The 15202-nt window shown below is 48.1% G+C and overlaps 1 protein-coding gene across 1 annotated transcript in view; it reads left to right on the top strand.

Moving 5' to 3' along the window:
* The first annotated feature begins 2179 nt into the window (after positions 1-2179).
* The window catches only part of LOC137141509 (villin-1-like), a 50136-nt gene continuing 37113 nt past the window's right edge, over positions 2180-15202 (top strand). The window contains exons 1-2 of the mRNA XM_067530396.1: positions 2180-2404; positions 14438-14519. Coding sequence (XP_067386497.1) covers positions 14451-14519 — 69 coding nt within the window. The 5' untranslated portion in view covers positions 2180-2404; positions 14438-14450. The remainder of the gene's footprint in view (positions 2405-14437; positions 14520-15202) is intronic.

The following is a 15202-nucleotide window of genomic DNA, read 5'->3' as shown; positions in this document are numbered from 1 at the left end:
CCGGACAGATCTGTACTGAAGTAGGTAGTAGTGCGTTTGAGGGTAAACGCAGGTAGTTGGAGTTTACCCACGTCTCGTGGGGAATATGGGGTTTACTCTCTCCTCCTCTCCCATGATGAGCAAATCAAGGTGACGTCTGGTCACTTGGTATGTGAAAGTGAATGCCAAAAATGTAGTTTAATGACACTTCTGGTTTTCACTCTGATGTCCTCTAGTCTAGTCTACACCTAATTCAAAATTAGGGCGCCTCTGTACATTGTTAGTGTCTTCCTGTCACCGCCTGACCTGGAACACCAAAAAAGTTAACTTAGCTATGTTTTTTAATTTATCATTACAGCCCTGGAAGTAGCCCTCTGGGACCCAAGAATCTCAGGTTATCCCATTACAAAAAAAAAAGTGTGTCCTATAGCACTTTAAAGACTAACAAATTTAATTCTGCAGGCATAAGCTTTCGTGGGCTGCAACCCACTTCATCAGATTTTGCTGTATACAGACTAACACGGCTACCCCTCTGGTACTCAGGATATCCCATGACAGCCTTGAAAAGGGAGGTGTAGGAGGGTGGTTCTAAGAAGGATTACCCTCTTCCTAGCTCAACTGCTGATCCTAAAGTTCTCAAGTATTGCATGGTGGATCAAACTCAACCCAGATCACGTGTGAACAACACATGCCTCTCACTGGCCAGTTGCTTCCAGGCGCTCTGTACTTCTGAAGCTGTGCCCCATGTGTGTCTATCAGGGCACTCAAAAACTGGGTCATCTAAAACCAGAGGCCACTTTTGAAGATTAGGGCCTAGCTGCCCAAGGTCACAGATCCCAGAAGTAGACCCCAAATCTACTGCCCTGTGCGCCAATAACACCATGCTTTTCTTCAGTATACCATAGAACGACCTGGTGCTACTTTGAGAAATGAAGATCCACTGCTCCAGTTAAAATAAAACCTGCGTTACTTTATGTGTAAGTCAACAGGAAGGTTATACTGTGGCCAAAAACTAGTGTACTGGTGCCTAAAATGCCATAGGCCTGTTCCACACCTCTGTAGGCCACCACCAGCATCATGTAACCATGTTATTAAAGCACAGCTTGGGGATTGCTACAGTTCTTGTTTTTAGGGGCTGGAGATAGAACCCAAAACCGAATTGGAGCCATCACTGGGTGGAGTGAGATGTAATTGTCAGAAACTCAGGAGCTTGGCATTAATTTGGGGGTCAGGTGTGCAAATTCATGCCTTTTTCTATGACACTATGCCCAATGATCTCTAAAATGTGTCAGTCTTTCAAATGACCTTTAAGACTAAACATCTATGAGCGAGACTCTCAGATGGTATGGATCGGCTCTGTTCTCTTGCTGCTATACCAATGTATACTGTCCGGCCCATAGCTAGGTATGGTAGGTGTGGGTTACTCTAAATAGCTAGGAATACTGCAGTGAACAAATCAGTGAAGGCATAACAGGTAGGACGGATTGAGGGCAGGTTTGTTATGGGTCTCTAAGAGTTGTAGGCCCTCCCTGTCTATCTTGGCTCTCGTATGGATCTCACCACACTTCTGTGAGGTAGGGTTGTCCTATTTCCATTTTACAGGTGAGGAAGTAAGATATAGAGGGGCTAAGTGGATGCTGCTGCCTCCCATCATATTAAATATTGACCTCCAATTTGACTTTGCATGGATAATCACGAGCACAATCCCTGGACATAGGTGTCTCCAATTTAAATTAATCAGTGAGACATTGACCCACCTGTGAGTTGCCAGCCACAGCTTCTGACCACCAGCTCCAGCAATTCTCTGCTCTTGTGTCCTGGGGTGCGGAGAGAAGTTACAGGCTGGCAGGATGTGGCTGGGCAATGGGGAAGTAGAGTGGGATAGGGCCTTGCAAGTTATTTTACAGAGGGCCAGCCTTGTCAGATGGCCTAACGCTCCATTGTGCGACCACGTCAGCTGAACATCACTGCACTCCACTACCTCCGTAAACCAACGAAGGGGTGAAAAGAATCCTTCGCACACTCTTTAAATGCAAACAAAACAGCTCTCTAGTAAAGCAGCTTTTAATCATTAATGCCCAGTGAATATGTAACACGTATATTACAAAATAGCCTTATTCTAGTGTCTGCTCAGCACTGACAGAGAGCTCTGAAAATCTTGGGTGGGAGCACATGGCTTCCTAGGTAGACCCACTCTGTCTCTTTGCAAGTCTCTTTGAAGGGAATGGGTGTGATCTCTTAGTAGGAGTTTCCATAGTAGTTAAATACAGTATTAAATTACCGATTTCTGCAGTTCCCCTGCTGACAGAGGTGGCGGAGCAGCAAACAAAAGTGGCTGAAACTAGCTTGCCGAAGGGGAGTGAACGCTGCTTGTGGATTTAGCTGGGAAGGCAGAGACCGAGGAGATCTTGCACTTCATAGGAAGGTAAGCTGCTTTTTTAATCCTCTTAATTTCATTTCTAAATGTCAAAACTGCTGCGTGAGCACTCTTATGGTGTGCAGAACAAAGCCCAGTAAATTTATCATCAGCTGCATTTAAAACAAAAATGGGGCCAGCTCCTCAGCTGATGTAAATCAGGATAGCTCCAATTAAACAACAGAAGGATCTGCACTGAGTTTTTCATGTAAACACAAACCTTTAGTCTCAGATTTCAGAGAAGCTGGTGAAGCTACATATCAGCAGCTCTGCTCTGAGGAAAAGTAAGATTTTTTGACACAGAATTGCGTTTACTTTCATGCAACAAGTAATTTTCTCTGTTTTGTTTGGCACCGCTCATTTGACTTTCTGCTGCCTGGGAATTGGTTTAAAGTCGAACTTTGTTACACTGGAGGGCAAAAAAAAGTATCTGCATGTCCTGATGAGCAGAACACCAATAATTAATAGAGCTGCTAAATGTCTGAATGCTGAATGTCTTCAAAGCAACCGATGGCTCTGTTGTACGTAATTTGGTTTACACTGGTTGCCTCCCAAGTTTGCCCCATTCATTTGAGAGGCAAATTGCACTAAGGAGAAATGGGCTTGTGATGCAATCTAGCTTCAGGCTTATTGCTGGTATTTTTCTTAAGCACATCTATGAGGGACATAAAATATCTCATGGGAAGGAGAAACCATATGAATTAGCATCTCTGGGAGATTTGCATTCATTAAAGAATATACTGGCGAAAGGTGCAAACCAACCCTACCCAAATCAAAGGAAACTTGCCCCACCGGGAGTTGATCTCTCGAGCGATGGATCTATATGCTCTCTTTATACAAAGCAGCTAGGTGCGGTTCAGACGTTGCAAAGGATGTGCTAGGAGCAGCCTCCTTCCTCGCATTCATTTGGGGTTTTACAAGGCGTTTCCATTTGGTGTCCACTGCAAGGTGGATGCTTCTTGCTTTCAAAGAGCATGAGCGGCAGCAGAGAGCCCAGTCCAGATCAAGAAACCATTGACTGTATTTCCATGACTTGCTGCTGGGCCTGTTTTGACTTGGCACAAACAAGCTGCCTTCCTTCTCCTTCCTTCCCCCTCCCGCCAGCAATGACGTCGGTCTCCTGACATTATTTGCTAAGAAGGACTTTGTGGCAACTGTTGCCAAGGCTTCCCCGATGGGAACGGAGGCCTCGGGCCATGCTTTGAGGCAGCGCCACCGTGTTTGCTTTAAGACAGGCACCTGCGGAGGGAAGGCAGCCGTGCCCCAGCGGGAGGGGAGCGGTGGTAAAAAAAAAAAAAAAAAAGAAAGTTGTGCGGCCATTGCCCACGCTGAATCTGTGCTGTGGAAAGAGGGCGTCCATCTCCCGACCTGCTAGTACCGCACTTTTCACTCCATGAATCCCCACCCACCCACCGGGGAAGTGGCCACCTGAACCTCCCTGTGTGCTACGGCATTAACCACGTTGGGTGACCTGGTTAAAATGCAGCTGTTTCCTGACATGGCTCAGTCTTCTGTGGTTGGGGCCTCGCCAGCGTTGCTGGGATTGTGTCCATATTACAGCCATACTTCTGAAGCGGACAGTCCTAAATTTTACCACGATTCAGGGACATGATTAAGGTCTCGCGTGCTGTGCTTTGACCAAGTCTGGGGAGCATTCAGGTCATAATCTGCCATATTGGGTGCTACGATAAATAGGTTCCCATAAGGGGGTGCTCTTGTGTAATTCTGTAAAGGAACTTCGAGTTTGTCTACATGGGGATACTCAGAGAAATGAATCCAAATTAACTAAAGGTGTAAATTTAAAGTGGATTGGTTAAACTGCATTAAACCACCATGTGGACATTCTTATTCACTATTAAAGTGGCCTTACTAAATTTAGTTTAATTCAGTCCCAAAGTGAAGTAAGATAAACCAAATTAAGCCCACTTTAGTTCTGAGTAAGAGTATTGACGCAGGGATTTAATGCGGTTTAATCAAAACACCTTAAATTCACATCTTGAGTGCATTTGGATTAATTTTTCTGTGTGTTCCTGTGTAGACAAGCCCTTAGAGAACTCCACTTTCAGTAAGTGCTTGATGAGACAGAACAGTATGTGTGGAGGAAAGAACAAAGCTGGAAGGTTGCAGTGTCTTGACTTTTTTTTTTTTTTTTTTTTTGTGCTGCATACACAAACACCGGGGGACGTGTAATTGTCATCTAGATTTGGCCCTACTGTTCCATTACATTTTGCAGCCCTCTAAAATCTTACTTCCCAATATCGGTTAACTTTCCCAGGAGAACCTGCTGTGTTCACCTCCTCACAGACATCATTTCCATCATTTGCATCATTTCTAGCTTCCTGATGGCTTCACTGCCATCTCTCCCCACAAACTCCTCCCTCTCAGGAAGGTAACACTCAGTCCCAGGTTAATGGGAGTTTGCGCATCAAGAGAAGAGCACAGTGTATACCTTCAGTGTTCGCAGTGTTAGGTCATTTATTATGACAACTGGGTTTTCATTAGAGATGAAGCCCAAACTGGAATGTTGATTCCAGCTTTCGGGTAAGTTCAGATCTACATTTGGATCCAAACTTGGTCCCATTTCTAGTAATACAGCACCTCTTATTCCAGTGTTTCACATCCCCTTTCTGACCTAACTATCCACTCAAGTACAACCACCCCCACATACATGCCCTTCCATCACCCTCAATCACGGGAAAAGACATACCTCACACTCACAAGAATACACTCTCTGAAATTCACACACAACCACATCTCCCCATACTCACATGAGCCCACATAACACATCCCAGGAGAGGGGGTTAACAGTATCTAGGAGAAATATACCAGTGATTTTCACGGCGCAGGCACAATGCATAGAACAATGTGATTGCTTCCTTTGCCTAGAAGTAACTATTCAGGCAAAATTCCTTTAAAACAATTTCCCTTCCTGGGATTTTTGTCCTTCTTTATCCTAAAGCCAGTCTCATTCTTCTTCTCCTGGCTCAGCATTTTGTAGTGTAATAGCAGGCTTCTCTGCTGTTCTCTACTCATCTCAAAGAGACTTGATGTGCGGGATGCTAAATTGTACGCTTGAGTTCCATCTGTCCTGCGTTTTTACTGTGGAATGTGGTGTTCAGAGCTCCAGACCTCCCCAACCTCAGAATGCTTGGGCATGTCATGGGAATAAAGCATAGGTTTCTGGCAGTTTGGGATTTAAAACAGCTCTTAGGAAAATAACCAGACAAGATAGAAAACGAGCCTCCCTAGAAGCTGGCTGCTTTTTGGGGAGCGATGTTTTCTAGATATTAGATAGCTATATCTACATCCCAATAGGGAATATGTGATGTAAAGGTTTCATCAACATTTAAATAAGATACATGCATAGATCTATAGCTGTGAGGGTGTGTATCCTATTTTAACCATGTGTGCACGCATGAGAATCCAGTCTTTGCACTGCAGTGGTATCGGAGATAAAACCCAGGTGTTTACCACTACGCGGCAACTGTTGGTGGAGGCTGACTTTTTCATCTTGTATCTTCATTTCCTGTCCTGCCATCTTCTGTTTTGCTGCAGTCTCCAGTGGAACAGCAGCCATGCTCAACCCCAGAGGTGGCTGCATTCCAGTGGGAGGTGAAGTGATACTTTCAGGTGTGTGACTGATTCCATACTCCTCCTCCAGCCAACACTCAGTGGAAGTTTTGGATGCATAAGGAATGCAGGATTTAGCCCCCCTGGCCTTCAAGTTTCTTTGACATTCTTCAGTAGGAAGGATCCTGTCAGATATTCTATTAATTATTGTCTGTTTCAATGAGCTGTGGAGCATCTTTTCTGCTCTGTGTGTTTTTCTTGTTAATGTTTCTTTCGATGGGATTGGCAAAGGGCTGAGAACCATTCCAAGTAGGAGAGGACCAGCCACTTCTTTTCTGTGTCGCTCAGGCGTTGCAGTCCTGCCTCTGCCCAGTCAGGAGCCTTTTTGGCGAAGTCGTGTGTTTGGACAGAAAACTGGTCTGCTTGGCCCTCGAGATATGGGGAGAAATTAAGTACCCCCTGCTGTTAATGGGCTAACCCAGTCGTTTCCTCTAACGCTGTGTTGGACGGAGATTGTTTCAGACCCCGGATCCTTTACTGTGTAGTCCTTTATGGGCTAGACTGACTCATTAGGCTGAGCCCCAAGGGAAGGGGCAATGTATAAACTGCTCCCCGCTGCCAAGGAGAAGGATGTGACTGGAGCTGGTAGGTGCTACTGCCTCAGGGAGGATCCATTCCTTCCCAGCTCCCTTCACTCAGGGTGGAGACTGACTTACTCCACCCCTTGATGAGGGTTAATTTATTCCACTGCCCTTGTGCCCAATCAACTCCACTGGCCAGTACCAGAGAGGCGAGAGCCAGGCTTCCGGCACCCGTTTTCTCGCCCCATTGAAACCGTACTATTCAGTCAGCAAGGTCTGTCGCTGCAACCCAACGCTCAGCGCCTACGACCGCAGCAATTCCGCTGCTGTAACGGGCGAGCGGCCGCGCTCTGTATGGCACCTGCATGGACAGAGCTGGCTCCAGGAGAGAAGAGAAGCAGGTGTAAGGACTGTCCCCACCTGTTGCATGCAGGAGTCCCGGGCTCTGCTTTGAGCTAAAGGATTAAATCCATTGGCTGAGAACTGTAAGGAGCTCATCTCCTCTGTGGATAAGGCACGGAAGGTGCAATATACGCTGCCGGTGGGTTACGGAAGCTCTACAGTCAGTAATAGAATATATGCATTGGTGAGGGGTGTCACACTGGTGCCAGCAACTCTCTGGATGTTCCCACTGCATGGTCAGACAGCATAGGATAAACATGTACCCCCGGCTGCCAGTGAACGCACAGGGTGCTGCTAACATTCTCCTAAGGGAAGATCACCTTGAAGTCTGGCTCTGTGCAGAGATCTGAGAGCTTAGATCCTCCCCACGCTGCATGAGAATGACTGGAAGAAGCGGACGCTTGGTTGGGTTGGTCGGCTGCTGCTTATCTCTCGCTGTTAGTGCTTTAACTTTCGCTTTGTGGGTGTGTGATGACGCCTACATCCAAGGGCATCGTAACCAGACAAAGGGCGACTTTCCCACTGCAGCTCGGGCAACGCAGCTGAGTCCTGGCTGAAACGGCCTCTCCTGGCTGGAGACGGACCCTTGTGTTGAACTGAGTGGAAATTTCAACACACTCATGCCACTCTACCAGGGGAGACACCCGAGCTCATTTCACCTGCGACCTCAACCGGGAGCCAGTTCTTCAGAGATCAAAGGTCAGCCCTATAACGCTGCCTGCCCTGGCCTCTGGAATGTCTGAGCAGCACATTCAGAGCAAAGTTCAAGAGTTGTAATAAGCATTAATCTCTCTGTTTTCCATTAGAAAGCTAACCGTACAGGCCCAGTCCTCTCAGCCCTCTGTGTGAAGTACCCACCACAGAAAGCAAGTGAACAGACGTAAGGATGAGGCTTATCCGCTTTCAGGGGTACAATAACTACCTGAATTGATATTTAGGCACCCAAATAAGCAGGAGGATTTTCAGAGGGACTGAGCAATCCGGCACTGGGGCTCTGGGTGCTCAGTGCCGCTAACAATCAGACCACACATTTAGGTGCTCACTTTCTAGACCCCCCAGCTAAAACCCGGATGCCTAAACTGGGCAGGCACCTTGCGGAGCCCCCAGATTAGAAGCCACTTTGGAAAATCTGGCCAGGAAAGGGTTAGAAAGGGGAACTCCAGAGACCTTTGTGGTGCAAAACGGCATTTATTTTAATGCAGAACCCTAATATCCTAAAGGAAACGAAGTTAAATCTTAGCCAGCCTGCAGTGTATGAACCAAGAGCTTAGCTGTTGCCTATTGATGTTGTCTGGATCATTTCCTTTGGAAGAAGCCTTGTAGAACGTTATGCTCGGGGAACTCGAAATCCTTCTCCCAGCCTCGCTTCTAGTGAGAATTCTAGTGGGAGTGTTTCACCCACGCTCTTTTAACCAGCCACAATGGGCCTGACTTTCAGAGGGGCCCTCGCACACAGCTCCAGGTGAAGTCAATGCGATGGGCAGGGGCTGAAAAATCAGGCCCTCTGTTTCAGCTGTGACACGACGCCTTGTTTTAGAGAGACTGGGCTCTGCTGTCCAGAGCCAAACGTCGCCTAGATTCTGTGTGCTTGAGCTTCTGAAAGAGGCTTGGTGTATTCACGGAAAGCAGGAAGCGCTTGCTCAGGCTCTCTCTCTTCCTCACCCACTGCTCCCTGCTGGCTCAGCCCTCAGTGGCAATAACCTTTGGCCGTTGGGACCAGTAACAATATCTTCAAGTAAATCTCACTCAGAGGCATACAAACTTTTCCTCTAGCAGGTGAGCACCGCGGCTCTGATAAGAAGCTGCTGGGAAGCCTTCTCACCAGAATGGCTTCCGAGGAAAGCAGGAAGTGGAGTTAAACAGGATCCATCCTTGCTGCTTAACCTGCGTGACTCTCCCGGCCTCTAACGTGCCGTGAAGTTCAGCATCCAGATTCAGCCAGGGTATTTAGGCAGAGATGATTCCCCGGCAGTAGAATAGGAAGGAATCTAGAGAAGGAAAATTTTGTTCATGATAAATTGGCAGCTTTATTCATCTCTGTGTTTGCTGCTCCCCTGAGCTGTATCCTCTTACTAAATCAATAATCTCTTCATTAGAAGCCCGGAAAGGGACAGCTACCCTTATCAGAGTTTATCTTCTTCTCTCTCTCTGCGTTTGCACATGACAAAAGGCCTGGAGAGGCCTCACCCCAGTGCAAACGTTAACACAGAGTTTGCACTAGGCAGATTCTAAATGCTTTCTCGCCAATGGCTCTCCATGCAGATCTCCCCCGTGGGTACGCAGAGCCCGAGGAGTTAATGCTAGGCCTGTGTGTCTGGCCTAGAGAAAAAGGTGTCCCTGTTCTGAGCACCGCCAGCCTCATCTGCTGCTTCTGTCTGCTTTGACGTCCGGTGCGCCCATGTCCCCCTGTGGAGATACTGGTCATCAAACTGTCAGGGCCTAGCACTCCCAGAGATGCCCTTTGAGGATGGGTGGCTAGGGAGAGGGGTGGCCATGCGGAGGAACCACCGACCAAGGAGAGCCTGGGCTCTCTGCCTCCTTCCCTGGAGTGCAGGGAGGAGAAAAGGACTCGTTGCTTCTCTCCGTGTCGCCGATGCTCTTGTGACACCTTTGCTCCACCGTGGGCTCTGCTGAGCTGGCTTCAGGACCTGCTGCTGCTTAACGCTATGGTGTCTCCACCCGATGCCACTGATGGCTGGAGCTGGGCAAACCAGTTATGGGACACATGTAGCCCCTTTGCCTGCTCACGGCCAGACGAGCTCAGACTGTTAATAGTTTGTTCATTCTTTGAAGTGACTGAACAGTTCGGACCGACACCTCTGAGAGCTGTGCACTGGTCGCTGGCTATCGCCCAGGACCATGGCTACAAGTGTTCACACTTCAGAACTGATGATTGGTGCAATGGGGTTGGTCGCCTAAGTCGCATGGTGTGGTTCCTGCCTTCTGACAGGAGGGGGCCCAGTCTCCCTCATGTCCAGTGTCCATTTGTAAGATCATTTCTGCCATTTACCTTTTTCCTCAAAGATCCTTATGTACAGAAACGCCCTCAGAGGAGTGTTTTCAGGAAGCCAGTAGAAGGGCTCATAAATACCATCATCCATAGCTTTCACTCAAACAAATACTGCAGTGCGCCCAAAGAAGTCTATTTGCCCAGCATTCATCATCACGTCACAATGTGCTTTGGGAGTGTGTTTCGGTTCAATGTGCTTTGGTGTAAGCATTTGCTTTACCTGTGGGAGAAACTGAGGCACCAAAAAGGTGCCGATTATGTATGCACTCTCTTTTTTCCCACCTCCTGCAGCCACCGTCCTTTCGGTGCATCTGCTTTCTTTCTGAGGGGGGTTAGGCCAAAAAAGTTGCCTCGAGGAAGAATGTTTCTTCAAGTCAGGAGTCGCTGTTAAACATAAAGATGTCAAATAACCCCCAACAGCAGGCAGACTGGTTGGATCTTTGTGCAGAATGTTTCCACTTGGCCTGCAGGCTGCTTTGTCTCCTTCTGGGATATGCAAAAAGCTAGACTAGGCACAAAGAGGGTGGTTTGGAGGGGGAGGGGAGCTGTACTTCTGGACCGCAGTGTGCTCTCAGGCTGGGTCTGGTTCACTAGACATCAGCACAGGTGTGTTCAGCAGACTCTGACTTCAGTGGCAGTGCCCAGGTGCAGAACATGTATGTGTGTGTTTGCAGGACCAGGGGTAAGTGACTAGCTACAATAGACAGGGCGTAAGTAGTTCAATAGCCTAGGTCTAGAATATCGAATACCAATTCATATCTTAGCGATAATCCTGGCTTTCAGACTGGCACAGCCTTTCAGAAAGCACAGCCATTAGTTAATCGGTTCCTAAGGCTTTACAGCTCATTGATAATTAAAGCTCCAAACGAAATGACCAGATTGCTGTTGAAATACAGAAAAGCCAAGCTGGCAGTCAGTTCAGACTGTTCTTTGGGAGTCTGACATGAATCCCGGATACCTTTCTGAGTTTTGCACTCTCCCAACATTCCAGGGACCCGGAGAGTCTGCAAAGATTTGACGCTGACTCTATATTTTTACCAAGTAATATGCGGTTCCAGAGTGAAAATGTGACTATTAGCATTTCCATGTAACTGTTATTTATTAACTGTTCTTGGGCCTCACCCTGACACCTGAGTCAGCTGCTCCTTCCTCCCCGTCCACCCACACACAATGGAGGCATCGCATTTGGCACCCAGACAAAGCGCTGAGTACCGCCCTGGTTCTGGTGTTGTGTAATGGGAGTGTGATCCACTGAGACGTGTGCGTTACAGGTCCTGCTCTGTGCTGAGCGGCAGAGGATACAAGTTTTTACAGCCTGGGGCTGAGGCGCTTTGGCTCTTTAGCTCAAGCTGTTTAGCTCCAGCTCATACTTTCCGTTCTGGAGGTCGCCCATTCTATCCCCCATGCGTTGGCCAACATGGCGGCAACCACAGGAGCAGTAAGGTTTCCACAATCTGTGGCCTCGCCCCCAGAAGTGTTCTGCAATTTTCTATTTAATTTACTTAGTCGCAACTACCAGCAGGAGTTATTGGTGCATGGGGGGCGAGTCCCACTCACTATTGCCAATGGCGGCGGTGAGCCAATGAGGATACAACAGAATTTTTGGCCAAGTGGCCGAAGCTTTCAGTGGGCGGAGCAGGAGGAGGCCTGCTCTCATCTGCTTCTGCCTTTTATGGATGGCCCCTCAGCGCTTGCACCATCCCTGGTGCCTCTTAGAAGAGCAGAGCTTGGCCAAGAAGAGCTGCTATTGGGCGGCGGGTGTCCTGGCGCTGCTTCGGGGGGGAGTAGCTCACCTTCCTCCCAGCCCCGCCCTGGCAGTCTGGAGCTGGCCGTGTGGCCGTTCCCTCTTCTCCACTGCAGTCCATGTCCTCAAACGGGATTGCCTATGTCCTGCCACTGCTCCCGTGACTGTAGCGTTTACAGGACAGGTCTCCGCTCTGTGTGTGCACAGACCACCCACTTGTGGGGACTCTGCGTGCGCATGAGGAAGCTCATACAGTTTCAAGGGAGCTGCACCTGGCTCCCTCCTCCATCATCTACTCTAGGGGTGCCCAGTCAGGTCAGAGCCTCCAGCCGTCATCTGTCTTTGGGCAAGAACCCAGGTCCCACTCCCCTCTGACGGGGGGTTTTAAGACCACACAGCTCCCTACCAAGCCAGTCTGCCTCAGAGCCAACCCCCGGGCATTGCTTTCTCTCCAAGAGCTAGGAACAATGTGTGCCGGCAGTTACAAGTTACCACACAGCTCTTTCTCAGCAAAGTATGTTCAGTCAGATTAAAAAAAAACCTATGAAAAAACATAAAAACAATACAAGGGTTTTGCAGGCTTACTAAACAGATCAGAAATTACCCATCCTCCACGGGGGGAGTCTGGTAGGCCAACTTCCCTTCCACAAGGGCTGCTCCAACTGGTGTTAGATCACTCGTGTAGACAAGTCCCATGAGCAAGGGTTGGATTCATGGTATTTCAAGCCCAGCCACAAGCAGAAATATACTTGAAATCTCATGAAAACAACTGAACTTGTGAGGTTGCCACCTCATCAGGGTTGCCAACCATGGGGCTGTGTCCGCTCTGACCTTCGTAGGAGCAGGAAGGGGGGAATAACAAAGGGGTTCGGTCTGGGAGAGAAGGTTCTTGGTGTGTTAAAGGTAAAGAACCACTATTTTAAACCCCAGAGATCTGGATGATGGTTTTTAGTTAGCAATCTGAGTTTTCCAATGCTTGTTCAAGCTGATTATCTGAGCTAGCTGATGCTTGGACTCTTTTGAGGTAACCCATTTACTAAAGAGAAGGGAATATTGTCTAATGGGAATGGGCAGCAAACTGGGAGTCCAAACACCTGAGTTCTGCTGCCGGGTCAGGGGCCTGTGACGGAAAACATCTGATGCTCTGCCAAATTCAGATTCAACAATAACATTCTGAGATGTGATATATAATTACACGCAGTTTAACAAAAGACCAGGAAACATATGAGGGGCAGGGCTGGCTGGCTGTAGTCAATGCAGACCTTTCATTTGGCAGGAATGTAGGCAGAGAATAAAATGCAATCACAAGAAAGGGTTGGGTATTTTTTTTAAGCTAGTCTAACAGTTGACTCTGTTGTAAGCAAACACAAATTGGGAGCCGGAGAATTACTGTCACAGTGGTTTGGTGTATGAATGAAAAGATAAAGTCAGCAAGCCAGCTTATACCCTGCATTACTCCTCTTCATCCCCAGTAACTTAACTGAGGGGAGAATTTGTCCCAAAGATTGTAAATAGCGTAATGAACTGGCTGGCACGTGTGTTCTACTGCCACCTACTGGATAGACTGAGAATTGGTTGCCTGCATGTCATAGAGCTTACACTGCTAACACGGGTTTTGCTTTGACTCAAGTGGTAGTGGCCTGTGCTCACGGGGCAGGAGGATCTGCATTCTCTGTCTCCAGGTGCCTGGAAGTTCTGAACAGGGATGGCGACGACAATAAAGGTCCCAGGTGTCTGGAATAGTTACACTGTTCTAGCTCAGGTGTTTCTTGAAATAAGGAGAGGGGTTAGCCCCAGTACCCTGGCTAAAGTGCATTCTGCCTGACTTCCCCCTGCAGTGTCCGCTGGGTCTGGTAGCCTGTTCACTTCCTGGCTGTTCTGTAGTGTTGTGAGTGGTTGATTAGCTGTTGTGTCAGACCCCAGAGGTGGCTGCATGTCATTGGTGGATTAAGTGAATCCTCTGTGTGTGCAGTGGGGATGCTCTGGAATGAAAGACGTTTGATAAATGGACATAATCGTACAAGTGCGAGTGAAACACTTGGAGCTATTTTTTCCTAGAGAGAACCATAGCCCCCGACAAAAATGCTATTTCCCCCCCTTTGGAGCTGTGCCTCACAGACCTACTGTCAAAGCTTTGGGCCAGATCCTCAGCTGATGATATCAATTGGTGTAACTCCATTGGCTTTGCTAGAGCCGTGCCGAGTTAGACCCATTGAAGGTCAGGTCAGATAGCTTTTGAAAGTTCCCCTGTCTGTCACCTGGTAATTTCCTGTTTGTTTGTTTGTTACTCACACAAAAGAAGGTTGAGTTAGTGCAGAATTAGCTGGGGAGGATCCCTGCCTTGCACACACAGCATAAACTTTTATCTGCCCTTCCCTACAATACATGCTGTAAGAAGCACAGCCACTTCTAGGCAGGCTCAGCATTCAGCTCCAAACCCCTCGCTGTGCATCTGTGGGTACGAAGCACTGCTTGTGTTGTGCCTGGCATCTTGTTTGACCCTTTTGCCCTGGCGTGTGGCTGTGGGTGGGATTTTATCCTCATTTTGCCCTGGTGGAAATGATGCCACAAGGTGCAAGGCCATGGGGAATCAGAGCCACAGTGTCTCGTTTGAATCACTGAAGCCAGCAAAGGTCTGCAGAGAATTTTGTTCGGACGGGTGAATCCCCTGCCATTTGGCGTGGCGTTTCACCAAATGCGATGGTTATTCTACTCTTGGTTTTTCTCCCCTGCAGTTCAACCAGCGGAATGATGGACCCTGAGACAGGTCTCCCCCCTATCGAGAGAAAGCCGGGGCTGCAGATATGGACCATAGAGGTACGGTGTGAGGAGTGCAATCTTCGCAGACTGTGTGTGTGTGTGTGGGGGGGGGGGTATGTTTTTTACAAGAAAGAGCTGCCATGAAAACTGCTTAGGTGAGAGAGGATGGTCTGGTAGTTAAAGACACAGGAAGACCAGGAATCAGGAGACCCGAATTCTATTCCCAGCTTTATCCCATGCTGTGTGTGACATTCAGCAACTCGCACAACAGCTCTGTGCTTCAGTTTTCCCAGCTCTAAAACAGGGATAATACTGACTTAGGAAGCAGGAATGTTGTGGGACTAAAATTGTTTTACAGTAGCATCCAGAGACTCCACTGCATGAGGTGCTGCACATATACGTAGTAATAAACAGTCCCTGCCTTTTACAGCTTTCAGTGTAAATAGACAAGCCCAAGGGTGGGAGAAAGGAAGCTGTATTCTTCCCACATTACAGCTGAGAAATAGAGGATTTTAAGTGACTTGCCCAAGGTCCTGTAGTGAGTCAGTGGCAGAGTCAGGAACTGAGCTCAGCTCCCCTGCGACCCAGTCTATTGCCTTAGCCACAAGACTATCTTTCTGCTCCAGATTGGTTACCATTTTTCTCAACAGCACGGATACGACTGTAGAAATGCCTGAGCCCTGTCTAAACTAGTGGCTTAGCACTGGTACCACTGGCCTGTTGCCAGCAGCAACTGTAAG

This window comes from Emydura macquarii, unplaced genomic scaffold (genome assembly GCF_026122565.2).
Source record: "Emydura macquarii macquarii isolate MOO-44397 ecotype Brisbane River unplaced genomic scaffold, CSIRO-AGI_Emac_v2 contig_3080, whole genome shotgun sequence".
In the NCBI taxonomy this organism is placed as follows: Eukaryota; Metazoa; Chordata; order Testudines; family Chelidae; genus Emydura; species Emydura macquarii.
The sequence above is the reverse complement of the archived record's forward strand: the minus strand, read 5'-3'. Positions and strand labels throughout refer to the sequence as shown.